Source organism: Aythya fuligula, chromosome 2 (genome assembly GCF_009819795.1).
Source record: "Aythya fuligula isolate bAytFul2 chromosome 2, bAytFul2.pri, whole genome shotgun sequence".
Taxonomy (NCBI): domain Eukaryota; kingdom Metazoa; phylum Chordata; class Aves; order Anseriformes; family Anatidae; genus Aythya; species Aythya fuligula.
This window is the reverse complement of record NC_045560.1, coordinates 67,873,109-67,900,496: the sequence shown is the minus strand read 5'-3', so window position 1 is coordinate 67,900,496 and position 27,388 is coordinate 67,873,109. Positions and strand designations below refer to the sequence as shown.

The 27,388-nt window shown below is 41.0% G+C and overlaps 1 protein-coding gene across 1 annotated transcript in view; it reads right to left on the bottom strand.

Annotated features, from left to right (window-relative positions):
* NEDD9 (neural precursor cell expressed, developmentally down-regulated 9) overlaps positions 1-27,161 on the bottom strand; it is a 36,371-nt gene extending 9,210 nt beyond the window's left edge. The window contains exons 1-2 of the mRNA XM_032182687.1: positions 27,083-27,161; positions 11,341-11,781 (exon numbers count right to left, since the gene is read on the bottom strand). Of these exons, the coding sequence (XP_032038578.1) occupies positions 11,341-11,781; positions 27,083-27,094 (453 nt within the window). The 5' untranslated portion in view covers positions 27,095-27,161. The remainder of the gene's footprint in view (positions 1-11,340; positions 11,782-27,082) is intronic.
* Positions 27,162-27,388: the final 227 nt, after the last annotated feature.

Genomic DNA, 27,388 nt, shown 5'->3' with positions numbered 1-27,388 from the left:
GGTATTCACCCACAAATCTATTAAATGAACTTTGTTCTTCTGAATGGAGTGCTCAGCCCTTTCAATGCATTGTTGAACCAGTTTTTATGGTTCTGCATGTTTGCTATCTGTTTAGTTTTGAAGACAGACTTCAAAAGGAAGGAGGTGGCTGCAAAAGAAAAGTTCCTCTTCTCTCACTTGTGGAATGGGGATAGCAGCCCTGTTTGATACTTAAGGATTTATTTTCCAGCAAATGTCACTGATCCTCAGACTACAAGAGGATTCTTTTTCCATTTACCTCTTCTCTTTTAAGAATGTCTGTGGTTATCTGAGTTTAAATAATGCTGTATTTCAAACCAGCAATTTTCCTTGTTTACACACTGAAGGAAACAGATGGTGTTCCCACAAACTAGTTAGTCCAACATTCTCAAAACATCGTTAACCACTTAATCCATGCAGGGCAACTAACAGGGACCAGGTTTGGCTCCAGTGAAACATGTAATGAGCCTACTTTGAACTTTCAGTACTGAAAAACAAAGACAACTGAACAGAAAGTTTGTTCTTGCTGAATACCACACTCTTCCAAAAGTAATTACTTGCGTCTTCTCCATGCCAATGGCATATTTATGACCATGAAAAAGAGCTCAATATGCATGTACTTTGCAAAATACCCAGCCTTGTGGTTCATTAAAACTCTCTTCCTTAAACATAAGGAAAAAAGATATTCTGTTTCTTCCAGGATTAAAATGGAAGTTAGGCTAAAACAGAGAACATTCCAAACTAAGGCAGCCGCAAGACAATTCCTGCGCTTCCTGCACATGCACAAAATTGTAGTTTACATTGTTTAAAGAGGATGCAGGGTGAATAAATGTACGGAAGCCGACAGAATTACTCTGGATTTACAGCAATACTGTGGAGGGCAGAATTCAGCCTCTTCCTCTGAACTGCAGTACCTGATATGCAGAATGATGGAAAATACACTTTACTGAGTCTTATAAGGTGAGAAAGCTAAAGCATGGGTATGTTGAACAACTTGCCCCAAATCACTGCAGTTTCTCAGTACAGCCTCTTAATCCCAAGAACCTTCTGAACTGGCCCCTGCTGACTGCTTTTGAAACAGATAGGTGTTTTTAGAGGTGAAGAAGAGGAGGCATATGCATTAGATCTTGTATATGTATTTTTTAAATCTGGAGGAATAGTTGCATTGAAATATGTTTCCTCCCAAGATGCTCTCCTCTTCAGCCCATGGGTAACACTCAGCAGAGGGCATGAGCTGCAGCCAGAAGCTGCTGCTAATGTCAGCTGTCAGTCCTGGCTCTGTTAAATCAGCTGTGGCTTGCGCTGGAAGGAGTCCTGTCCTGGAGAAGACCAAGTGGTAGTGCATAAAATGGAGCCATTATAAAGCTTGGACATAGGAAAAAATAATCAAAATATAATTAAAGGAAAAGTAACATATTTGTACTGTTGTAGGGTATTTCTGTACGTTTGTTTAATGTAAAACTCTATAGTTATTGAAAATCTGTTCCCAAGACTCTTAAGTAGATATATAACAGCTACCTGGACTATCTTAGGTTTGTAAGGAAAATGAAACAGCCAAAGGGATATGGGAAAACTGTAAGAGAGTGAGAATTTATTTTTTGGGGGAAAAGTGGTCCCTTCTCTCTTAGACTCTTTGAACCACTGAACTGTGCTGGATCAGACAGTGAGCGACCTCTCAGCCCGTCTTTCTGTTTTGCTTCATGTGCTTAGGAAACCAGGTGTCTATTTAATTTTTTTTTTTATTTTTTTATTGAGGGTGGTGGTTATATGACTAAGTAGAACAGCAAGAAGGTTCTGTTAAGAAGAGTGCTCATAAGATAAGATGAGTATTTGAAAAAACTTGGCTAGCTGGCTGAACTCTGTCCTTTTTACAAAAAAAAAAAAAAAAAAAAAAAAAGTTAGGTGTTTCCTCTCCTGTCTTTTACAAGCTGTATCAAGATTTCCAGTGACTGATAATGCATTTCCTAACAATAATACCTATCAAATCACTCAGGATTGTCTGCTGCAAAAAATGAGCATAAATGATGCAGTAATCTTATTTGCTATACATGACGATATCCAATGTGTTTTCCAGCTGTCAGTAAATAAAGGTTGTGGTTTCATTATCACATGTGCTAAGTATGCTTGCGCTTACTAATGTTTGTTTTTGTGAGTTGCCATAGGTCTTAGGATAATCAAATCATAACACTTTATTTCAATCTAAATAATGAATAACCACCAGGCCACTATAAAATATTCAGGTAGAGTACTTTCTGTCATCACTGAAATGTTGGGAGAGCTTTTGATCAAGGCTCACAAGCTGAAAGAGGGGGGGAAGCCTGTAGAGGCAGTTCTAATGAACCAGGTTTAGAGCTGCAACTGTGAGCTGATTTCTAGTGCTATGAGGCCAACTGTTTCTGGAGGACAGAAGGAAATTCATAGAAATGACTGCTTTCTCTTTCCCAGGCTGACTGAGTTATTCTGCTAGAAAGAAGCATGGTATCAACACACGTGGTGACACTGCTGTTTTTGTGTAGGCTGTCTTTAACCGGGTGTTCCCCATTAAATTTGCTGAGAAGTAATATTCAGATGTGTGAAGATAAAGTTGTGTCAAATGCTACCCTGACGCAGAACTGATTTGTTCCTTGACGTTGCATGCATCTTTAAAATGCCTGCTTATTTTCCCCCTATGCTTTATGTCTGCTTGTTGTCTGGGACCATTGCTTATGACAATCTGCTTTCCTGCTGTCACTGTATGTGCTCTCAGGGCTGAGGCATGTCCAGATATCATTGACTCACCCAGTGTGTTAAATTAAAAATGCTTTGTTTTGCAGGCTTAGGGCTTTAAACGGAAACTTTATGATGTGGCTATGAAGTGCCTCACCAGTAGATGCCCAGTCTATTTTTAAAAAAAGCAAAATGAAGCAAAACATGATGCTGTAATACAAATAATGAGAAGTAACAAAAATCTGTTACTTTTTTCTTCTTTTGACGTCATATTATTTCAACCAGATTTATGCAAGTTCTGGGTCGCGATTCTCAAAGATGTAAAATAGAAGGTGTGAAAGTGATTTAAAATAAAAAAAGTGAAATCACATGCTGGCCTTGATCCAAACCATGAACCCATGGAGGGGAAGAGTTTTTTATTTTTTTGTATTGTTTTGTTTTGTTTTTTAAGTTATAGAGTTACACAGATGACCTAAGCTTCCACTAGCATAGAATGACAGTGCTGTATTATGTGCAGTGGAATGGTGCTGATTTGCATCAGCTGTAGTTTTGGATTATGGTGTTGAATTTTTGCTTGCTGCTGGTGTTCATGATCGAAAAAACAAACAAGGGTCCATCTTTGCATAGACTGCTGAATGAGCAGTACAAGGTGGAAAAAGGATCAGTACATTTGTCATTAACAAAATTTTACTTTTTTTTTTCTTAATTTAATGTTGCTTTCTTGACTTGGTCCTGCTCTCACTTGCATCAGCTTGAGGGTTTTCTGCCAGTTTTGTTATGAGCAACATTTCTGCTTGCTTCAGTGGAACAGGCTTAGTGCTGGCTGGCCTTGAATCGCAAGGCTGACTGGGAAGGGGTATTCCTAGCTTCTGATATCATTCTTCCTTACAAAATGTGATTAAAAAGAAAGAGCCAAATCAATATTTCTGAAGACGTGTCACTTTTGAGGAGAGGAAGAGAAGAACTGCAAAGAGCAGCTCTTTATAGTTAAAAATTATCAGCATTTTCAAGGGAAGTGGAAAAAGTGATACTTGTCCAATATACTTGTGAAGGGTTTTACCAGTGCCATCCCCATGACAATTACTCATTTAAGACAGGCTGATTTCATCATTTCTGTGTGTGTTGGCCAGCAGGACTAAAGAGCTGATGTGTTACAGTACTGGTGATAGAAGAGTCATGCACTCTAGAGTGCCGAAATAAATGGTTGTGGTGAAAAAAAAACTACCAGAATTATTGTCTGCTCAGTTCTTCTGGTGGAGAAGTATGTGTATTTGCTAAAGCATTATCTGGAAGTCTGTGATCAAATTTCAGCACAAGCTTTGATTAATGAAAAGCCCATGGTAAAACTTGGTACTTCAGTGTTTTGGAAGCAGCTTCCTGCTTTGGCCATCCCAGTCTATTTAGTCTTCCCATTTTAAAAACGTTCCAACATGAAGAACCATTCAACACGTGCACTTGTTTCCTATGCTGGTAATAGCATGACTGTCTGCTCTCAAAAACAGAAGCCTAATGATAGGGCATTTGGAAGATGAGAGGAAATGAAGAACAAAGATGAGAAGAAAAGGTTCTGGGACAGGTAGGGCAGAGAATGGTCTTACTTTTGTGAGTGATAGGAAATCCTGAAGGCTCACAAACAATAAATCAGTTTGGTTCAGTCAAATTATTTGTTTTAATTCTTTTGAGGACTTTCATCTTATTTTTGTTATTTCTTCCTTCCTATATTAAGTTTCTAGATTTAATGTTAGAGGAGAATAAAAAGGGGGAAGAGGGGTAAGAAATCTTCATTTGGAAAATGTTTAAGTTGGATGTTTCAATAACTTTTTGTTTCCCTTCAAATATTTTATTTCTTTATTTGAGACATTTCTCAGAAATGACTCTTCCCTGTCAACAGTTTCCGTTTGGGTAAATTGGCATTTCCAAGTGAGGGGAAAAATGGTTGCAATGTAACACTGCCAGTTTCAATTTCAAGTGAGTGTTCTCATGGGTGCACACATGCAGAAGTAGGGGAAGTGTCCCTCAGTCACTTAAGTTGAGAATCATGGTGCTCTGAGAGAAGTAGGCAGAGGAAAGCTTCCAGCAGGAAGAAGTTCAATGTAATTTGATTTCTAGAGGTTCTTGGGCTTAGAAGCTATATTCTGGTTCTATTTTTATATGGGTTTCTCAAGGCAAGTGTTCAGACAAGTTCTGCTAACTGTTTACTTTTACACGGCTTGTTTTGGCAAGTTTATGGGAGGTGTAGACTCCTCTTAAACAGGCATTAATGCAACAGGCAATTAAGGATGCAGTTAATATAATAATTAGACTAGACTTCAGACAGGTCTGACTGTGTATATAAAAAAAGTTGTAACGATAAGATCCAATAGGAATATGTCAGTGTTCTTTAGGGATTACAGATGTACTGTCTCATGGAAGATTTTTGTCTCCTAAGAAATTAATTGCATTAATTTCACTTTGATTCCATTTGGATGATCTGTTTTGGTAGAAAGGTTCATTTAAGCTTAGGGTTTTCTAAAGATAAAAAAAAAAAAAAACAAACACACACACACAAAATATTAAAACTGCTATTAACAACAACAACAAAAAAATCATAACAGATGTGAAATTATGACAATCTGATGCTAATAAGTTTTCTGCCAAAACAACGGTCTACAAAATCATCCAGCACCTGCAAAGCCTCTATATCAATAGCACTATATTTCCTGACAGTCAAACACCAGTCTACATCCATCCATTTCCCATCTCAGAAATTGCACTTCCTCCTATGATGAGGCTCGCTTTTTAAATAATCAGGTTTGCACTCAAGTTTTTCTAAAATGCTTGACTGCTGTAGTTCTTCAGTCTGGGTACTTGCAGGGAAATTTAAATCACCCAAACCTATTGTTTGGCTAGTGGGTTTTCAGATGTAACCAAAGATGCAGTTAGGTCTAACCACCAAGGAAGAGACCAAAAGTTTTTTTTTTTTTTTCTTATTTATTTATTTAAACTATTTTTATTATTATTTTTAAAGCTAAGGTTTAATCCTGCACTTGTGCCTGTGCAGGCAGATTTGTGTTCCTGGGGAGCTCATCTGTTGAATGAGGTTGCAGGACTGGCCCCTTTTCTGATATTACAAGGAAAAAATGCATGCCTTTGGTCTACAAATAGAACTTATTAAAAAGAGAGCTACACATAGGGAGAAACAAAGAGTAATGGTGAGCTCATATGTTTACTCAGCCTAATAAAATGCAGTCTTTTTCTTAAAATAGCTGTCTACAAATCACATCAGTGACTAAGTACTGCTTACTCTGCCTTATGGATGAGGGTTTCTTCACTCAGTGGTTTTCTGGGAAGCTACTGAGGATAGATTACTGATATGAAGCCCATGAAGTTAAATGGCATTTCTCTTATTAATTTCACATGAAGTTACAAGAGAAACACCCAAATCTAAGGATATCTCTGTGTGCTGCTTTTACCATTCAGTTTGCACTTGATTTGAGAGACTTTTATCCTTCAGAGCACACGTCATGAAACAGAGCACTGAGTGTTGAGGTACGTGTTACAATTCCTGGTGCACTCAGCAAATTTGTTGTGTGTTCAACACTTTAACACTGAAGCAGGAGCTTGTTACAAAGGATACAAATCCCCGAAGTAGAGTTTGTAATGTGAAAGTAAAAGAAAAGATGGACTGCTTGGGCCATTTAAGTAAACTGTATCACAGGAAGCTGTTACTTGAGGGTAAATGGGGACATTATTCTATTTTGGAATGTAAATACATTTTTTAATAAAAAAAAGAAAGGGAGCATATGCACTATTTTGTTGCTTGTTGACACAAGTATCTACCATGCTAACCACAGCTTTTCACTATGCTAGGTATATGTATTTTCATACTTCATAAATGTGAAGCTAGGCAAGAAAAAAGATGATAAAGAGAGGGCAGGCTCATTCCTGGAACAAACGTTACATTGCAGTCATTTGTTTCCTCCCCACTAAGACAGTATTTGTTTAATTGGAAGGAAAAACGTCACAATGTGGCTCACTTGTTACTGAAGCCTATGCCGGAACAGTCAGGGTGGTGCTGCTTGTGGGGTGGTGGTGCCACTTTCGCGTAGATTGAACCAACTTGACTCTAGTGCAAATAAAGACCATTAGGGAATAAGGTCTGTTCTCTCAACCACAGCTTGCCTAAACCTCCTGCTGAAGGCAGTGAACTTGTGAAAAAGCTGGAGATCACAGGATGGTGAGGTGTTAAAGTCTTGATCCATGTCAAGGGCGTGTTTACACTTGGAAATAGGCCAGGGATGTTCACGTGCAAATATGAGTTCCTTTTGTGTTCTGCTTCATCCCCTTTTAAAAGGTGGGGAAGTCTAAGTGTTTCCTAAGCTGTGGAGTTTTACTTTAAAACAACAACAACAACAAAAAGCTGATGTATTCCTAGTTGGCATTAATCTCTATTTGGCTGTTACTCCACGCCTTGTGGGAGTTGTACTTCAGGGCTGATATCCACTGCAAAGCAGTTGCTTCCCTCCTTGAACAGCTGTGGTGCATCCACCTCATATTCTGTTTTGTGCCGATTTCTCTTGATCAAAAGTTCTCCCTCAAGCTACTGATTCCTACAGAAAGCTTTCAGGTGTCATTGTAATGGCTTTCCAACACGGAAAAATTTCCTTTAAACTTTTGGCCAAAACTATTTGCTGGATGGCAGGGACAGTGGAGCAGGTCAGTTAGGGAAACACTGAACCAGAAAAAAAAAAAAAGACTTAAATTATATCGGTGATGTCCTTTAATCATTATTTTCCACAAAAGCTTTAAATTAGAGAAAGCTATGGGTAACCACAGATGCAGAAGACACTTCGTGCTTTGATGGTGCCTTTCCCAAAGGATGTTCCCCCAGCAGTCTTCACAGAATGAGTTCCCTTATAATCACCCCCACATGTTTTGCAGATGAGACCACTGAGGTGCTGAGACTCCACTCAAGACTATGCAGAACTCTGTGGCAAGGATAAAACCCAGGTTTCCTGAATACCAGATTTGACTGAAGATTCCTTCTCTTTGCTGGTTGCAGTGAAAGTAAGGCTGAGCACAGAAGGGAGGAATAAATCATAAGATACAGCTTTTGTACTTTTACGCTCCTCTGATGCTCTTCACACTTGGAGGTGTAACTGTTTTGTGACTGAACTTGCAGCACAGCTGTAAAAGCTTACTGCTGAGCAAGGCTAATTTTAAACCACCCCTCATTATCTCTGTCATTTGTAGGGTAAGTTTTAGAAGGTGGTATTTTTATTTGACAGAAGAAACTGGTAGAGCTCTGTCGTCAACAACTTGCCTAGCCAGAATCAATTCATCATAATTACCTGCCTCAGGACTCCTTTTTGGTTTGCTTTGCCTCTCTGGCTAACTAGATGTATTACCTCAACACAGCTTTATAACATGCCTGCTGTTGATTTACTGTTACTTGAGGCTAGACTATTCCTGCCTGACAGCAGTCAGAGCTTTGCCTGTAAAACTTGTATGGCAGCCAAACCACACATTTGCACAAAGAAAACAGGCAAACGTGCATGGAAATGCATAGGATAGGAACTGCTGCTGGACCTCCTTAGGATGGTATTTAGGACACAGCCTTCTTGAGCTACTGCTACGAGAAGGGAGAAGGCTTACACATACGATGAGTGTATAGTAATAAACCTTTAACTTCCATAGCCCCACAAAGTCACACAGCTTGCTAACCAGCTCCTTCTGCTGATGGAAGAAAGCAGAATGGCTCACTTAAGTCATTGTGGCAGGTGTCACAACTCTGAGAAAATATATTCATAGTTTTGGTAGTCAAGGCAAAGATTCCCAAAATCAAACACTCAAGATTTGTTTTACTGATCCCTAGAGAAGGAAGATTTGGGGACAGGCTGTTTCCCCTGACAAAGGAAGCAAGCACTAAAGTCTTCCCCTTAATTATTTTTTTTTCTTTCATGAAGGCATTAGCAGGGAGTTGCAGCAGCTGTTTTTGTTGAGCATAGCAGTAAACACTGGTTTGCAAGTTTAGACTGATAAAGAATGGAGTATTTTCTTCTTTACTTTTTTTTTTTTTTTTTTTTGCCTTAGACTCTTCTGTTACTAATAAACCTACAGTTCTCTCTTGTCTATCATCATTTCAACCCCAAAGCACTCTTCTTAGTCTGAAACAGAGAATTCCAAGGGGCTAAACATGTGTCTGCCTCTAATCAAAGCAAGACACTGGAATGAAGTTTGCCATCCAGCAAGTTTGCCACTAATACTGAATAGTGAAACTCGGGGCTTTTAGGACAAATAAATTCAAAGTTGGGCTTAAAACAATCCCATCCTAAGTAACAAGAATTGGCCAGTGCTAAGTAGGTTGACAGCTACTTGGCTAAGGGTAAACCACTTTATAAATGCACATTTAGTTTATTCTACAGTGGACAGTGTAGCCACTTGTTTTTATGCTGCACAGCTGACTTTTCATAACTTGCAAAGAATTAAATGAAACAAGTTATAAGTCAGCCAAATAAATGGTCTTAGTTTTCTACAGAAGGTGCCTTGAATTCAGAAAAAAGCATATTCAAATTTTCTGAAAAATTTCCAGGCTGAAACTTAGTGAAAACAGATGTTTTAGTGTCTCTGATTTTTGCACCTCAACAAGAAGTTTGCATTTAACTGAAATCTCTGTTTCAATTACTTCGATGTACCTGGAGTTTTATCACACTCCATTCAGTGTTCAAGTTTATGCAGAATGTCCTATTAGTTTCAGCGGAGCTGGAGAAGGCATGTGGGAAGGTTAAGAGATTTTGCATGCAGTTGGAGGGCTTTGCCTTTCAGGTTTGTACTTCTGCGTTTCAGAGTACACACACACACACTCATTACACTGCATAAACTACGCTAGTCATCATTTAGACAGGCCAGGTTTCCTAAAACCAAAGAAGCTGGTCAGTAAATAGAACTTAATCTGAGCTAACATCCTTCTCAACAGGCTTTGGTGCAGCTCTGCAGTATGGTGCATCTTCTGTGGCCTGAGCCAGCTGGCTGAAGCATCTCCACATGGTTCTGGAAGATACAGACCATACAGACCTACACTAAAATGTGATCTTTTCTTTGCTGTCTGTTCAAGAAGAGGTTTTTTGCCAGGTGTTTGCTCACTACCTGGGAAGGTGCCTGAATGTTATCTTGGATAGGTAAACTACACTGCCCCAGAAAATGTTTAACTGTATCTAGCCTGTAGGCACAGGAGAAAAGGAGATAGAAGATGTGAGATTACCCAAGAAAACCCACATGATTGCTCCAACAAAGATCCTACTTCTACTTATGCAGCAAGTGCAGTTTATCTTCCTGCTCATTTTATCTTTTTGCATGCCCTACAAAGCATAATTGTGGAAAAGCTGAGCAAACAAACCTCTCCTATAATTTGACTTGGAATGATTTCACATATCTTTTGCTCTTGCACAGAAGCAAAGAAGTCCGTTTATACCTATCAATGAAAATGAAATTATAACAAGGAAATAAAATCATGAGAAGAACTCTTCTAAAGGCCTGATATGAAAAAATGTGAGTTTAGCGTCTAAAAACAAACAAACAAACAGAACAACCCAAAACAGACTGTCTTGCCAATATAAATCATGAGATGAAAGTTTGAACTAGTCAGGAACTTCCTGACGGAAACACCATCTGCTCATATAACTTGGATATAAATACCATGCTTTACGCTCTCAAGGTAAGGAAGATGCTAAGTGCCAGAGCTGCTGAGCTGGGAATTGAAGGACTGCAGGGCAACTTCTTTTTGGCTTGGCAATTAGCAGTCTGGAAGGCCAGGAGAATCTCCTCCCTCACTTGTACACACTTTCCCTAATCTTTTCAGTCACCAAGACCCTGCTGCCACATGTACAGGTGGTACTGTGCACCATTTCACCTGCAAATGTAAAATGAGGCAATGATAAGAGATAAGGAGAGCCTGAGATGGACAACAGGAGGAGGGAGGGATTCACATAATGCACTGTCACTCATTCTCACTGGAGACTTCGGAGCTCTTCAGCTTTGGAGATCCCACTTTCAATCAATAAATCTGCATAATCATCAGGTGCATTCTTAGAAACTTTAGGTTCATTATTAACCCCTTGTTATCATCATCCTCTTGCTCCTTCACTCTTCCAAGTATCTCTTGTCTCATCAATCATTGCTCTCTTTGTAATTTAGAACCACTGAGGCAATACATATTTAATTAAACAAAAATTATTTGGGCAGATGATGTAACTGCTCATTAACTTGTGGGAGAGTTAATCTCACTGCAGCAGCTATCTTTTGAGCATATAATGCAAAAACGCCGTAGGCCAGATGTGCTCCAGGCTCCTCAGGGAGCCTGTGAGGACACAAGACCACATACTTCCCTCACCTTTAGCAGCTGCTAAATGCTCTACCGAGTTACACATTAAGCAAGCCATCAATAACTGGGCCTTTCTTTTCTTTCCATAGCAGTAAAATTACAAGCAGGGAGTGGGTAAGTAGCTCAGCAATCGGTAGTTGACTTACTTATTTACCCGTCCTTAAGCCCACAGGCTATTACTACATACTGACTACTTCACTGGCAGTCGGCACAAGTGACCTGCTTTGGAGCTATGATATGAAAGTAAATGCATGTACCTTGTTAATCAGAGGTGGACCATCAAGGCATCTCTGCATGGAAGGTGGCACTTGGTAAATATCGTGCTCCACTAGACCATGACCAGTGGGTATTTGATAAATTCCCTGATTCAGATGTGAAGGCGGCACCTGGTAGACAGGGTCCTGTGCTGAAGCATGCGAGCTTGGCACTTGATAGATTTTTTGTTGGTTGAAGGACTGATGCGTCAGTCCTGAACTGGATGTATCCTGGCCAGATGGACCATCCTGTACCACTGGACCTATCAGAAGTTTCACACGGTTGCCTGGAACAATGCCTTGCCGACCATGTAAGGAACAGAGCCACCATCCTTCAAGACCTTCAGTGTTCTGTTCTATCACTGTCAAAATGTCTCCTTTACGGAAGGCCAACTCTTCTGCACATTCAGGGACATTATCATACAGGGCTCTTGCCATAAGATTCTGTGGAGAAAGAAAGAGAAGAAAAACAAATGAACAAACAAGCAAGAATTTTTCTAAAACTTCAAGGACATTCTAGGTGGAGAGGAAGAAGAACTGAATTTGACAAAGTGTGCAGAAAACCAAAATAACCCAGAAAATGATGCAACATAACATGGGATTCCTCTTTTCCAAGTTGGAGAAATTAGGTACTTATGTATTAGCAACACTGCAAGTGAGAGCTTTTCCAGTAATACCAGGTCCAGTAGAAGCTCTTTAAATGGTCTGTTTGCCTATAAGGACAGTAAGCCAGGAGAGTTCTGCTCTCAGCTCCAGGATGCTCTTCCTGTTCCTTGAGGCTTGTAAACTCATCATCTCCTGGCATCAATTTCTCTATAAACATGTGTATACTCTGTGCAGAGCTACAGCTAGCTAGCTGATAATTTAAATAAATTTTGAACACCACTCCAAGCAACATAAACCAGAACAACTGCAGGGTCCCAAAAGGCTTTCCAGTAGAGGTGAAGATTCCATTAGCATAAAGACAGTGGGACAGTTTTTCTTAGCTAACACCTGCAGACTTCTTAAAGTTAGGGATCTAGGGATGACAGGGTGAGGAAAACCCACGCTAAAATACAAACTGACAAAATGTCACTGTTTCTGAACTACAACACTCGTATTATGTAGCTCTGTGCCTTCTCATTCTTTCTGTAAACTTCCTTGGTGGAACAGCATAAAAGCAGCTTAATAGGTTAAAAAGCTTTCCCATCCACCCACCACCACCCTAAAGCCCCAAACAACAACAAAAAAATAATACAAAGGACAAGGTTCCTTAGAGCCCTGCTCTCTGTAGACAGACCTTGAAGAGAACATTATTTCAGAAACAATGTGCTCAGCGACCCCAGCAGGAGTCATAGCTTTGCCACAGGGAAAGCTGTACCAGTCTATGTGGGCATGTCCTTTTGTCAAAGAGAATTAAGAACCAAACATTACCGCATAGCACATCAATGTGCAACTTGGGAGGACTCCAAGGGCAGCCAAGGAGCGTCAGTTTAACAGTTCAAGCGTTCTTATATGCATCTTGCTTGATTATTGCTACTTCTCCACTTGAAATAACACAAAACCTCACATGGGTCTACTCCCAAGCATCTGTCTAGCGTTTCAGGCAGGTTTTGCAGTTTGCCCAGAGATCCATTTTGCTGTGGCTATGCTACCAGCAGTACCTCTGCTAAGAAGTTTTAAGCCACCTCTGAGTCTTTGTAGACCTGTGATTTGTGAGGTGCAGATGTCCTCCTGAAAAGTGCTATCTCCTCTCATAGATTGAACCAGCTCCTTTCCCTCTGTCTCTGCAGGCCTGTGTGGCACATTCAATTCTGAATTAACAGTCAAGCTTAGGTATTCAATAGAAAGTAGGCAGGCTGTATGTACTGACATTCTTGGAGCCCTCACAAAGGCCATGGACATTTCATTTTTTGGCTCTGGTGATGTTTCCAGATACATTGGCAGTGACTGCTCCATGCCTGCCTGCTTTTTGGTGAAGGCAGTCAGCAGAGACAGTTATAAATTAATTGTAAGCACCTGAAAAAACACAGGGAACCCTGTATCTGGAGTGTTCTAAGTATGTGGATGCAGTACACAGACTGAAATGGTGCTAATCCCCTATAAGATAGGATATGCAGCTGCCCTTAAGGTTTATCTTCCCTCTATTAAAGGGACAGTGGCAAGTACAGTTTACTGTTTTTATCTGTCGTTATTTATTCTCCCTCTTGGACATACTAAAACTTTTTTTTTAGTCCCCCATTAATTATATATTTTCCCATTGAAAATTACTGCATTTCTCCATCATCTCTGTTATTCATCAAGACAGCAGACTTCATTTGATCTTGCTCGGGTCGATGTTTCCAAGCACATCACACAACCAGGAGGTTGTATGAAGGAGTAACCGGTGGACGGAGAGGGGGGAAGCTCAAATGTCACATAAAAGGTAGATGAATATGTTTTTTCTCAGACATGTGCTATTGAAACAGGGTGCATGAGATCAGTTTTCTCTTCTCTGAATGGGGGATCAGCTTTCAAATGTATGAGAAACATCGGCTTTGCCTTTCATCAGCGTCATTAGGGAGGTCATTATAAATTAGGCTCTGGCTTGGAAAAGCAGGACTGCCATTTTGAGCTCCCATGTGAATGAAGAGCAGCACTGGGGGCCCACCGTTCCCTCTGACTGAAATCTATTCTGTTCATCAGTCAACAATGCTGAGAAATGTGAATAGAGATACAGCACAAAGCAATTTTGTCCATGCCTTGGCAGAACTTTAAAACTATTCCTTAGCACCATTAAACACAATGGTCTCTTCTCAAATACTACATCTGTGCTATTGCTGTGTTGACTTTGCTGCTCAGCTGAGCCCAAGAAGCTCAGAAAAGAAAAGCTCCTGCCTAGTGTGAATATTCAAGTTAATCTCATTTTTTTACATTTATTTCAAATGTGTCTTTCACAGGAGAAATCTACTAATGTGACTAGCTCAGCCTGTATAACTAAACAGGGCTTTTGCAGAGGATGGTGTTTGAAGAGGACAATGATCACACGGGGTCCACAAAATGAGCAGGCTAAACCAATGATAAATGCTTATTCTTCTATACTTCATTGGTTTAAGGTATTTAAAAAAACATGATTAGGTTCTACAGCAAAGCAGTTCTCAGAACAAAGCCTGGAATGGTGGCAGAATTAGAGCAGATAAAAATTCCCATGTGAATTTTGTTTCCAGTTGCTCATTATCTCTGTCCCAGTGACCTTCTCACCACCTGGCGTGCAGCATGTTAATACTTTCTGGATATGCTTCAAGAACTTCCTTGCTGCAAATAACATCAGATTCTTGTTGTCAGCGTTAACTTGGGCACCAGTATGTGAATTATACTAATTGGTTGCCACTTGTCTCAAAGCAATTTTCCCAAGGCCTTTTGAATAGCCCATAGTCATGCCACCAGCATCCCTCACTGATGGAGCAGTAAAGTCATAACATATTCCTCCAAACAAGCACTGGAATGAGAAATAAAAATCCTGTTGCTTGGTTGCCAACAAGTGTTCATGCTAAGCAAACCTCCTGTGTTCGGAGTTTCCCTGACTCCATTCTTCCTTCACAGGACTTCTCAGTGTGAGCTTCAGGAACAGTATCACAGATGCTGCTATTAGTCAGCATAGTTAGCCTTGAGAATAATCAAAATAGTCACCACAGAAGCTAATCAGGAAAGCTTTTGAAAACCACACAGCAATCTTTAACAGGCTGTGGTGATCAGGCTGGTAGTCTCTACTCTTCCACATGCAGAAAGAAGTCCTGATCGAAGATACCTCTCAATACTTTATCTGGATTGATTTGACAAATTTGAATATTATTTTGGCAACTGGGAAGTTGCACAAAAGTCTTTTTATATTTCCAATACAATAAGGGGGAAAAAGGAGGGCAACAGATTCAGAACTACAAATTCATGTTCTGTAATGGCAGGGAAGAAATTATTTGATCCTAGATAGGGACAAATGTTAGTTTGCCATGGAAATCAGCTACACTTCATAAAATGGACTTTTACGAAAAGAAGGCTCTTATGGCCTTCTTTTAATAAGATTAAGGATGGATGTCTCTGTTGCTCTCCATCAATCCAGTTAAATGATATTTATCATATATATGTGTCATAATATATGATATAATTCAGTTGCATGATAGTTGCAATTGTGCTCGCTTAAAACTGAAAGTACCCATGGTCTGTAAACAACTCTGTTCTCCTGATCTCCTGTGTTATAGCAGCACAGCAGCCATGCTTCAGTTAATAAGAGCTTTGACTTTTTTGACTGGAAAGTCTCTGGACTCTCTGGACTTGACTGGATACTCTCTAGATGATATGCAGATTCCAGTGCCCACAGTCCCAAATTTCAACATCAATTGAGACAGAAGTAAAGTTTTCAAGGGTTCACTACATAAAGTGAACCTGGTATTTCATGTTTTTTCAATGCCAGCTCTAAATCCATTCATATTCTCTGTAAACTTTAGATTTTTCTCTTTTGAGTCCAGGATGCATGTCCCAGTAAAACCTGGCTGAGAACAAAAGATGCTGCCCTGAAAGCTGTCACATGTCCTACATGTAGTACCTGAAGTAAAAAAAATAAAAATAAAAAATCTCTCCGTAAACTATTTTTCCTCTCAGATGCAAAAGAGATTACAGGCCAGATTCAGATGCATAAAGACTGCATGAAGTCCATCTCAGACAAGTCAAAGTTGTCTCCTGTCTCCTAAACCTACAGTGATCAATGGCTAGCATGCCTGCAGCTGAACAAAGACACACAAAAATATTTTGAAAAATACGAACTATTTTTGTTAGCCTTCCCTAAAGCAAAGGGAACTGATAAAATTCTGTTATTTTTAATTTGAAGAATGAAAGGTTGCTTGTTGATGAGACTGAATGGCAGAAGAGGGAACTGAGAGAGGGGTGGAAACATCTATTCCTGCTGTTAGAGTAAACACAGACAGTGACGTGGGTAACAAGAGCGTGTGAGGTGCATGCAGCCATGCAAGTAAACACAGGAATGATAAATGACATGCTATGAGATTAAATACAAAAGGCTCCTTAAGCGCCAAGGGCTGTGGTGCCAAGCTCCTGGTGCAGAGCTGCTGACCTGAGTGCTTAGCCAGTGCTGCCGTGAATGAACACTGAAGGAAAAGGGTCAGCCAAATGTAAGCTCACTGAAGTGCAGTCACTTCCCTCAGAGGTGCAATCTGATGATGTTCCAGAGAACACAGGTCTGTGCATACTACACCCCACAAACCAGAGTAGGGGGCATTGTGTTTTTTTGTGTGTTTTATTTTCTTCTTTGTTTTGTTTTTAAATATTGCTTCCTATCTGTGGAGTTTATGCAAAAATAGAACCAGGGAAATCACTTCTGTTCTTATCTGAAGAAGGGTGGGATTCCTATTATTGGACAAATTGTTTCTTAAAAGCCCAAATGGCTTCTTTTCTAAGTTTTGATAGCTTAGGAAAAGGAAGAGAGCAGCAAAGGAAGGAAAGGTAGGGAAGACACCCCAAATAAGTGCCTGTGCACAAACCAGAAGCTTCATCTTGGTTGGATTGCTTTTAACTCTCCATCACAGAATACTTTCGTAAATATTCTCCTGTCTCCTTGTGGTTTTCATTATCTCTTGTTTCTGCTTTAGGTTTAAGATGAATCACTGCTGCTCCACAGTAAGCTTAAACATTTATGTACTCTTGTATGGTTGCAGTAGGCCTAATAGTAATGATTTGCCTTTGAGAATGAAGAACTGATCTGAAAATCCAGTACGTTTTATTCTGACAGAAAAAGTTTGACAATAAGCACTAGGCAAGGGTGATGTTCATGCTCTACTACACCTTCTGACAGAAGAGCTATAGTGAAAGAGTCATTGGATGTGTTAAATTGGTGCTTTTTAGCTCCCATCTCCCTTTCTACTTCTCCCTGTCACTGCCCCTGAAATAAAGAATCTACTGTGCTGCATTGGCAAAGAGAGAATCTATTGAGGCACAGTAGGTTACAGTTGTAGCTACAATAAGCAACTTTTCACAATGGCTATTTAATACAAGTTGTCTAAGGTGACAGGCTAAGACATTCAGCCTTGGAAAATGTCTGTTGCTGTCCTCCTCTAATGTGGAAGAAGGCAGTGATTTGCATGGGTTATGGACTGCAAAATGGTCCCTTAGTGCTTGGTGGTAGCAGCCTGTGTGTGTGCAGACCCATAGTAGCTGGGTGCCAGCAGCAAGCTGTGTGCAGGTACTTAACCTTTTATCTTAAGTCAATAGCTCCACAGCGGAAGCAGGAAATGCTACCACAACATATATGAAACAGCTTGCTGCACCACCAGGGCAGTGCTGTTACCGCAGCTTCAGCAGGACAAGCAGAGGGACTTTGAGAAGCCCTTAGCACCCAGATCAGACTGGTGGTCTGTCCACTGGCTCTGGGAAACATAGGCAAAAGCCATAGTTACCTTCTTTAGGCTCTCCTTTGCTTTCTTCCACAAAAAAAAAACAAAAAAAAAACAAACAAACAAACAAAAAAAACCCTCTGTTTTAGAGAAGACGCTTTTCTGGTTAAATGTTACTAGCCAAAATAATTGCAAGTCCCGCCATCTGGAAAAAAAAAAGGCAGTTTTCCATGCACATATTTGGAAGGTTGACTTTACAGCTAATGAGAGAGCAAGCTACGAGGTGACAGCCTGCGCAGAGCCCTAACAAGAACAGATCTTCTGCCCTGAGTATCCTCAGTCTGGTCCTGTGTATCTCTGGAACACAGGCTGCCAGTCATGCTGAAGCGTGCCAAGCTGTCTGGAAGTTGTGATGTGGAAAATCTTGGGTCTGCAGAGAGGAAAGGCAAGTGTCTAATTTCAGTGTTCCACTGAGCTGTCCCAGCTCTCGTCTGGCCTGAGAGGCCTAAATTGAGGAGTTTGCTCTGAGCTGCTTGTGGTAGTGAGACCAGTTATGCAGTAAGTAAGGCTGATAAGTCCATATGTACCCTCCTTACTGGTTCATGCTGGGGTAAGCCACAGGAGGGCATGATACCTGTCATGCTCTGGATATATTCACAGTCGGCTTTTACAGGCACGATATTCCACCCAGGAGGGGTGGCAGGCAATCAGCTAGCAGATCAGCTAGGGCTCAGGCACTTCACACTCCTGCTTGCTGATGTGGCCCATCAGTTCTTCCACAACTGGGATTCAGGCATGAAGTGAACACATGAGAGACCACATGCTCTCAGCTCTGAGGACATTTTTGTTTCACCACAGCTATCCCTTTTTAAGCATATAAGAGAGACTCATGTATCCAGACTTTTTGCAGGCAGTCAGCAAAGTATTTTACGAAACTGAGGCAGCGCAGTGAACCTGCAATTTGGGAAGGAATCCAAGTGCATGAATCCTAAAGAAGATAATATAAGAGCAGCTGCTTAGTGATGAAAGGGAGATGGGGGTAAGGAAAAATGTGAAAATTAAGATTATTAGCAGACAAGATCCTTCATTGTTCTTCACTGAGTGCATCTGCTTTTTGCTGTGCCTGACATTTCACACTGGGCAAGTGAGTTGAAAACACAGTTCCCTTGCTCAGAATCTATTAAGAGCAATAAAATGATAATTCTATATTGCACAGCAAGCTATGCTTTTGCCTCTTCTGGTTGTGTTTCTTTTGCTTTTTTTTTTTTTTCCTTGTTTGGCTGTTCATTTGGTTTTAGTTAGAGGGGATGTGAGGTCTCAGGGGGCTGCCCTGCTTTCCTGGGCATTACACAGATCATCACAGAAATATAATTTTAGATCAGACATTGCATAAGGTGTTGATTTATCAACTCTTATCTTTGATGTAGAGATGGGTGGTTGTACCATTAATGCCTTTTGCATCACATTAGACCTCTGAGGTGCTTGGTTAGCATGCAGAAGAGGCTGCTCCCTCCCACACATAGTAAACTCCTGCTTGAGCTCTTGATGCTGGGACTGAACAGGCCATAGCTGGGCTAGAAAAGGGCCTGGCTGAGGCAATGCGCTTTAGCTCAGTGTTGGGGGACACCCATGAGATTAATGCACTCTGCTGGTATGTTGTCAGACCACACAGCCTGGTTTGGAGCTATCACACAAGGCAGATATGTTTAGAGACAGCACAATCAACAGCGAGGCAGAGCAACAATCCCCTGATCACATATCCTGATCTTATTCCACCGCCCCCTGAGTTTCTAAAGTGTTGAAATCTTTTCTTTGCTCTTTCTGGGAACACAAACCACATCCCCTAACTTCTTACTTTCAAGACCCATTGATATTTTGGGAAATTCCACCACACCTAACTCACAGAGTTTTCTGTACGTATTTTACCCTTGTAACCAGTTTCCTTTCCCCCCACCCAAGGAAGGGTGTGATCTAGCTCCATGACTTTTAAAGGCCTTTTCAAATCTGTCTGAGGACTGTGTGCCTCCTGTGATATCAACAGGAAAAAAAAAAAAAAAAAAGGAAAAAATAAAGTGTGCAAACAATAGCACTAGAGTAAATATTATCTCACTGTGATTAAACCGCAGTACCTCAAAATCAAAGAGCATGTGGAAAACCTAACCTCTTTCCCTGAGGCAAGCAATTAAAACTTAATGAAAGGAGATTGGATGATGAATGTGTAAAAATTGAAGGAGCAGAAGGGAAAAAAAAAAAAAAAAAAGGAAGGATGGAAAGAAAGAATCCAGAAACTTGTGTTTTGAGTTCTCAGTTTTCCATTTTCTGGCATTAGCGAGCAGCCTTCTTCCAGAGAAATTTTCCTTAAAAGAACCTCTTGCTCCCAAATTTAACCCTTCCATATGCAACTCTTTGGGGATACAATCACAGCTTGACTGTCAAGAAACCATAGCTGTGTAGGCATAAGACTTCGGTATTGTCACAGACCTTTGTGTGATGTCTTCAGCTTTGGAAAGTATGACTAATTGATTTTAACATTTAAAACTTAGCTGAACTGGGATGTGTTTTTCTTCTCCCAGCTCTTTCCAAAAACTCTTCACAGAGGGGAAAGCCATCCTTTCCCATAACTTCATCACCCACCTGAGTTACTAAACAGCAGCCACAACTTGCGATGATGCCCCAAGAGTTCAGGTTACTGGGGGAAAACAAGCCTGGGAACTTGTGTCCCCAGGCACCCTCCTGCAGCCTGGCAGGGGGACAAGAAGCCGCAGCTGCCTGGAGATCACACGCCTGCAGGGTAGGCAGGCCTGGCTGTCAGATGAGGCTTGGCAGGTCCCATCAGGGTCTTCTCCAGACCACTGGGCACTCACCAGAAGTCAGCAGAAAGTCACCAAAGTACCAGCACAGCTCATTTTTTGGCAAGCTGACATTTTCTAGGGAAGCATTCTCATGGAGATGCAAGAAGGGAGTGTGTTTTAGCCGGCTGTCATTACCATGCTTGTTCTCAAATTGAAATAAAACTTTAACTGTATTCTCGATTGCATGAGAGACTGGTTTGTGGAGCTTAAGGGCTGTAAATGAAGTAAACCAAGATAAGACAGAGAGAGAAAAAAAAAGAAGATATCTGCTTGTAAACTAGGCTCTTCTGTAACAGCCTTCTGTAACAGTAAAAGATGATTTATTACCCTAAGCTTTTTATCTGGATGTAAAGTCCTTAGGAGAAAGGTATTCATGAACATACCTACTGTAAACTGCATGTCAAACAAACAGTGTACACTTCCAGATGGATTTTATATATATAACATATATATATTATATAATATATATATATATGTTTCAAAGACAATCACAGAATCTTCAGTCTGTGCTTCCCTCCCTCCTGACCTCAACTAAGCAAAATATTCACTGGAGGAATTGAGATAAAGTCCTAGGATGGGACAGCATTTTCTGAGATTTGTTGTGACCAAATGATTCACATTATTGCTCCTGCTAAATTTTTCAACCTTGCTGTGAGTGAGGCCTGTTTAAGAAAGGACCTCTGATGTGCTGACTGCATTTCTATAGAGTAAACCCCTTCTTATTACTCTTCCTTTCTCAGGCAGCCTAATTCACTTGGACTGTGAATGAAGCACCCTTGAAATAAACACAGAAACATAAAGGCAGGAATAGGCTTCATCCCTACAAAGGAAAAAAAAAAAAAAAAAAAAAAAAAAAGTTTTTGTCATGCTAAGCACTTGGGTTTCTCAGACTGCATACTATAGCTTTAGCAGTCCTGTTTCTTGTCAAACACAAACTATGTCCAAATCCGCTATGGAAAAATGAACTCCTTAAAATTAAGACAGTTTCCACTACTGTAACGTCTAGACCAACAGGCAAATGAAAAAGGTCACTTGCCAAGAGTAGCCTGTGATAGACAGGTAGCAAAACTCAAGGGCTGTACTCTTTATTGCTGTAAAGAGACAAAGCTTCACTGATACTGAGAGCTGCAGCCATTTACAGGCAGCAAGGAGTACCTTTAAATGCAGATTTACTTAGCAGTAGCCTGACTTACAAATATTTATGGCATGTATTCAGCAATATTTTTAGCAGTACAGACCCAGAGGACTGTCTGATTAATCCTACTGCAGACCAACTATAAAGCATATTTTGGCAGTTGGAGTACTGTTGTTGATGAACGTCCACTGCTTTCATGAGTGTTCAGAGAGCATGTATTACATAAAGAAGTGTCTTGAAAAGTGACTTCCAAATTTATGATTCCAAACACCGCTGAATGTAGGCTTTTAGAGGTATCTGCTCTCTCAAAAAGTTCAGCAATTTCTCTTCATCAAGGGCAGGCAGAAGTAGGAACACTCAAAGACGCAGGTTCTCCAGCTTTGTCACAGCTAAAGCGGACACCTGTGTATACTGATCTTTGTGCTCCAGACTTTAGGGACAAAAACATGCTTACCTCCTATTGGTATCAATAGGACTTACACACCTAAGTGTTTGGGATAAGCTAATCTAAATAAATTAGGCAAAACAAAAGTGACTTTTGCTACCTCAAGTTGTTGTGTACTGAAGTCCTCCCATGGCTTCTCCCATCTTTGGTAATGGCATTGAGACACGGAGGGAACTCTGTGTTTCAATTGTTTCTCCTAGTCTTTGCATGTAGAGAGACACCACGCTGTTTGCTATTTCCAGACACTAAAGATTCCAGATTCCTCTTTGCCTGCACTCCTGTGCAAGAGCAGGACTGTAGGCTTGCTTCTCTCAGAGCACTGCCATGAGTACATGTCCTTTGCAAGACGATGAATATAAGATTATTGTTTCTTACTGTGTTTAAAGTTGGCCAAAGAAGCCAACCAGGGACACCCCTTCCAGTAGTGGAGCAGGGAGGTTGTGAGTGACTCAGAATTTCCTCCTCTCAACTTTTACTTGGGTCACTAGTCAAGCCTGACCCTACTGCAATGACTCTAGTATTTGTAATGTTGTAGAGCAACAGGTACTAGGCAATTCAATCACAAACTCCTGAGACACCACACGTAGGAGTTCAATGTTCAGCGATAAGTTATCAGTGCAAGTATAATCTTTTCTAACCCTGACTGTTGCCATGCTTGAGATTGAGATTCCAAAGGTGATTCCATACAGTGTTACAAACTGATCCCAGAGTTAATGCTGAATTCGCAATAACACTTCATATGACTTCTCCAAACGCTAGCCTGTGTCCTGCAGAGTGGTGATCATTGGCTTAGAAGGGCTGCAAAACTTTTTTCCTGTGCTTGAAGTTTTTCCTTTGCAGAAAATGTTTCCATGAAGCCTTATTATTAGGCAGCTCTACTCTCTAATCTGGTAAGGCCCCATCTGATCATCTCATTAGATAGTACGGCATTGTTTTAGACAACTAGCTCTTGATGAACAAGCTTACAGCTACATTACTAATGAGCAGCTGTTAGCATGAAAACACAGAAGTTTAGAGAACATGCAAAAAACTGTATGCTGTTAGCTGTAACACTTTGTCCTGGCTCCTCCCTCTGAAATAAGTTCTGTAACATCTAAGACCCGGCACCTCCACCTGCAAAATGAGACTAACAGTACCTTGCTATCTTAGGACGTCTCTGGGAGGCTAAACAAATTCTGTCACAAGTTTCTCAGATACCTGGATGTACTGAGGCAAATACTGCCATTAGGTGTATAAATACAAACTTGAGACTTAGAAGCTGTATGTAAGTCTACCGGAGGGCAGGGGCAGCATGCAGAGGCCAGAGTGGGGAAGAGCAGAAATCTGAGAACTATGGTGGCTCTCCAAGTTTTGTGAAGGAGCCAGTCCTGCTGCTACTTCTCACTAGTGCTGCTGCTGATAAATGCCATTAGGCCTGATCCTGCTGGGATTCTGCCATCTCCCTCCATATGCGTACAGAGGAGAGAAAAATCATGAAACTTTTACTCTAAACTCATGACCATAACAGAGACAGCACAAACTTGTACAGTTTTCATTTTGTTGGTTTGTTGCTCTAATATGTTTCTCTAATATGACCTTCTCCAAGGTTTTACAGCTCCTACTTACTTCTAGGTTTGATTGTCACACTGTGATGGCTGAGATTAAAGAAAAAAAAAAAGAGGAAAACAAAGAGTGTGAGGAATAAACAAGACAAAGAGGATTGGTTAGTAAAGTACAGGCAGTTCTTTTCCCTTTACATGGCCTAATGCTTGAAGTCTTTCATTGCCAGGGTTACAAGCAGCTTTTCACAAGCATTTCTGGTTGGGAATATAGTATTTCTTCCCAGCGACACTATTTTGTTTGTCTTGGCACGCAGGCATTGTAATCAAGTCTATATATTACAGCACTGTGCCTTAGCACCAATGGCAGGCATTTCAAACCCTATTTACTTAGGTTTCTTCCTTGCCCAACATATTATCTAAAAATAGATAATCAAGACCTCATACTTTACATCTACGTCATTCCTTTTGGCTTAAGTGAGGTAAGGAATGTACTTCTTTTTCTCTTCTCTTTCATCAACTGTATGAATCTTTTAGTAAACAGCTAAGTCCCCTTTCTCCTTCCCCCTCTTTTTTGTCTTGCTTGTGAACAGCCAACAACACAACAGCCTTGTTATGACAATACCCTGCTTCTTTTGCTTGTGTCACACTTGCAGTGCCAGAGATAGGGCACTGGAATTACTGGCCAGAGATAACCTCTCCCACCCATGTTCTTTTCTGTTCACGGTAACCCACAGATATTTCTGTTCCGACATACTGCATTTCAGACGTAACTGCTTCATCCTTGGAGTCACAATCAGTCTGTGTTTGGTTCCAGAAAGAGTGGATTCCACCTTCTGATTTCAAGAGTACTGGAATAGCATCCTTCGAGAACTTGAGGGGATACAATTTTGTGGAACATGGGGATTTAGCACAAAAAGATGCTGTTGCCATCAAATGAGGAAGAACTGGGGCATTACCATAATACAACTGCACCCTACAGGAATTAGTTTCTGAAAGTAGCTTTCAGACAATTCAGACTAAGAAATACTAGCAACCAGCACAGATGTATTTGTTATGCTCAGTGCTTCCTATCTTCCCATGGCTCAACTAAAATAACTTTTGTATTCTCCAGTATTTAACTTGTACATGAACGGTAGAAGAATACCTGACCTGAGGTCAAATCTGTCCTTGGTTTACAGTCACATCTTCACCGAATTTCACACAGTAAATAAAATATAGAAATATACAGACATCTAAGGTTAAGTTCTAAAATTGCTGAAATCCACATGAATTTCCTCCCTGGCATTCGGGGGACTTGGGTATTAGAAGAATGTTTGAAGAGTGGAATGAAGAATAAAAGAAACTTGGGTGAAAGAACAAAGAGAGGGAGTAAGTTTTCAAAATGCTTATGAGTAAAAAAAAGGGAGAAGATAACAGACTGAGTAGCAGAAATTAACTCTAGACCAGAAACAACCTTGGGTTTAGTCACACTGAAAGTGAAGTCAGGAGTGATGAAGAGATGTACTTGGGGTCTCCCACACAAGTCAGTTCCTGTTCCGTTAACACCCTAAGTAGTAATATGGACCTCAATCACTTCAGTAGATGAAGCCTTATCTGACAGACTATCACAACAAAAGTAAAGAGTGACAACCCCCAAAATAACACCACCGGGATAATACCATGAGCAAAGAAGCAGACCCAACTCTGCACCTGGAAGCTATGCCACCTCTGAAGAGCTGTCACATTCCCAGGCAGAACATAAGTATGTTCTGTTTCTTTATTTTCTGTAAACAATAAAAAGCACAGGACTTTTGTGTTTCCCTATACAAAAAGAAAGAAAGAAAATATCTGAGACTGAATAAGCAGGTAATTTCTTTGTATGTTAATCCAGGGATATGAAGTATACCTAAGGATGTTTGTCCTAGTTAAACAGTGCAAGTAACTACTTCACATTACCTAAAGAAAGCAAACATCGTAGCCTGACAAGAAGATTTCTGAGGTCAAAACCCCTCTTTAAAAAAAAAAAAAAAACTTTTTAAAAGGCTTGCTCTTTCTTTGTCTAGCATGCTCCGTCTAGAATTACGTAATCACCTCCTCAAACCAAAGTGTTCATTCCAACCAAACCGGGGGCACAGGAAGCATTATGGAACAGGGCGGACTTCCCCCTTTTCAACTACCTTATTAATTCCTATTCTTGCAGTGCCACTGGGTTACATAGGAAGTGTGATCGTAAAGCACAGGAAGGATGGACGGTTACAAGAAAAGTCAGGGAGTTGTCATAACCATGCAGGACCACTATTTTGCTACTGGGATAAAAGTGCTGCTTAGTTGTGGACAACTGGAAAGCATTTCAGGAGGTCTAACAATGACACTGTGCTCTTTTATTCCCAATTGCCTGATATTTCCTGAGGAGAGGCACAGCTTTCCTAAGCAGGTACAAAGTCCGCCTGAACTGGTCTGAAGGGGGAGTGGAAAGGAGCATGAGAGGAATTTGACCTCAGACTTTAAAGCAGTTATTTGAGAGACAATAATAATTGAAGAAAAAAAAAAAAGCCACCAGATGCAGATCAAAGTTTCCAAAGTCACAGGGTATCTTGGTCAGTCTGTATCTCAAACAAGCTCCCTTTCCTGGTTACTCTTACTGCCACGAGATAAACTGACAACAGCTTTGAAAATGAAGTCTAAACTTTCCCAAGTTTGGGTATGAGAGATCTTCAAACCCTGGGCTGAGCTCAGACATCGGAAAGGCATAAGAATGAGTGTAGACTTGCCTAGACATCCCTCAGACGTCTCACATTAAGCTTTATCCACCACTGCAGGATGTGGGCTCCTTTACACTGAACTCTGCCCATCTTCGGTCCAAAGTCTCCAAGCACGTACCATGCATGACATTTCTAAATCACCTCCCCGTTGCACTGATGCTGCAGTCACTTTTGGCAGAGAAGGTGAAGTTTTTCCTTCCCTCCCCCCCCCTTTTTTTTTTCCTAATCGCACAACATTACAGTATGTCGGTATGCTAATCTACAGCCCCATGAGTGAAGCTGTGCCTTGCCCAGACATTTTATAGCAGGATCAAGTGGAATTAAGTGGAGTAATATTAATACAAAAGCCTGCAAATTTGTGTCTCCCGAATAAAACTCTAATAAAGGGTCTTGAAGGTCCAAGTCCTTCTTTTTATTTAATGGGGAAGAGCAGGGAGGGCTGCCTATCTTTGCAAATGTAGTTGCTTTTTTATTATTATTATTATTTTAAATATAAAGTTGCTTTTTATTATTATTATTGTTTTGGATAAGAAAAATGTTTGGCTGGTTTTTTTTTGTTTGTTTTTTTTGACAGCACAACCCCTTCACCCCCCAAAAAATGCGACTCCCCAAAGCTCCAACCCCGCTAACCCGAGCCCGAGCAGCGGGCACTGGGGTTCCCCGGCAACTCACCTTGTACTTCATGGCTGCGGAGGGGCGGCCAGGCAGGGCTCAGTGCCGCATCGCCGCCATCGCCATCCCCATCCCCATCATCATCATCATCCTCGCCGCCGCCGCCGCGTCTCCCCGCTGCGCCGCCAGCCCCGCCGCCAGGCTCCCACGCTCATTTGCATAGCGCCTCTCCCATTGGCCGCCCGCTCATGCGGAGGCCACGCCCCGCCCGCCCATCCCCTTCCCACCGCCTTTCTCCTCCCGCTCCTGCCGTCGCGCGGCGGGGCTGAGGGCGGGGCGGCTGCCATTAGGGCTGGGGGTGGGTGG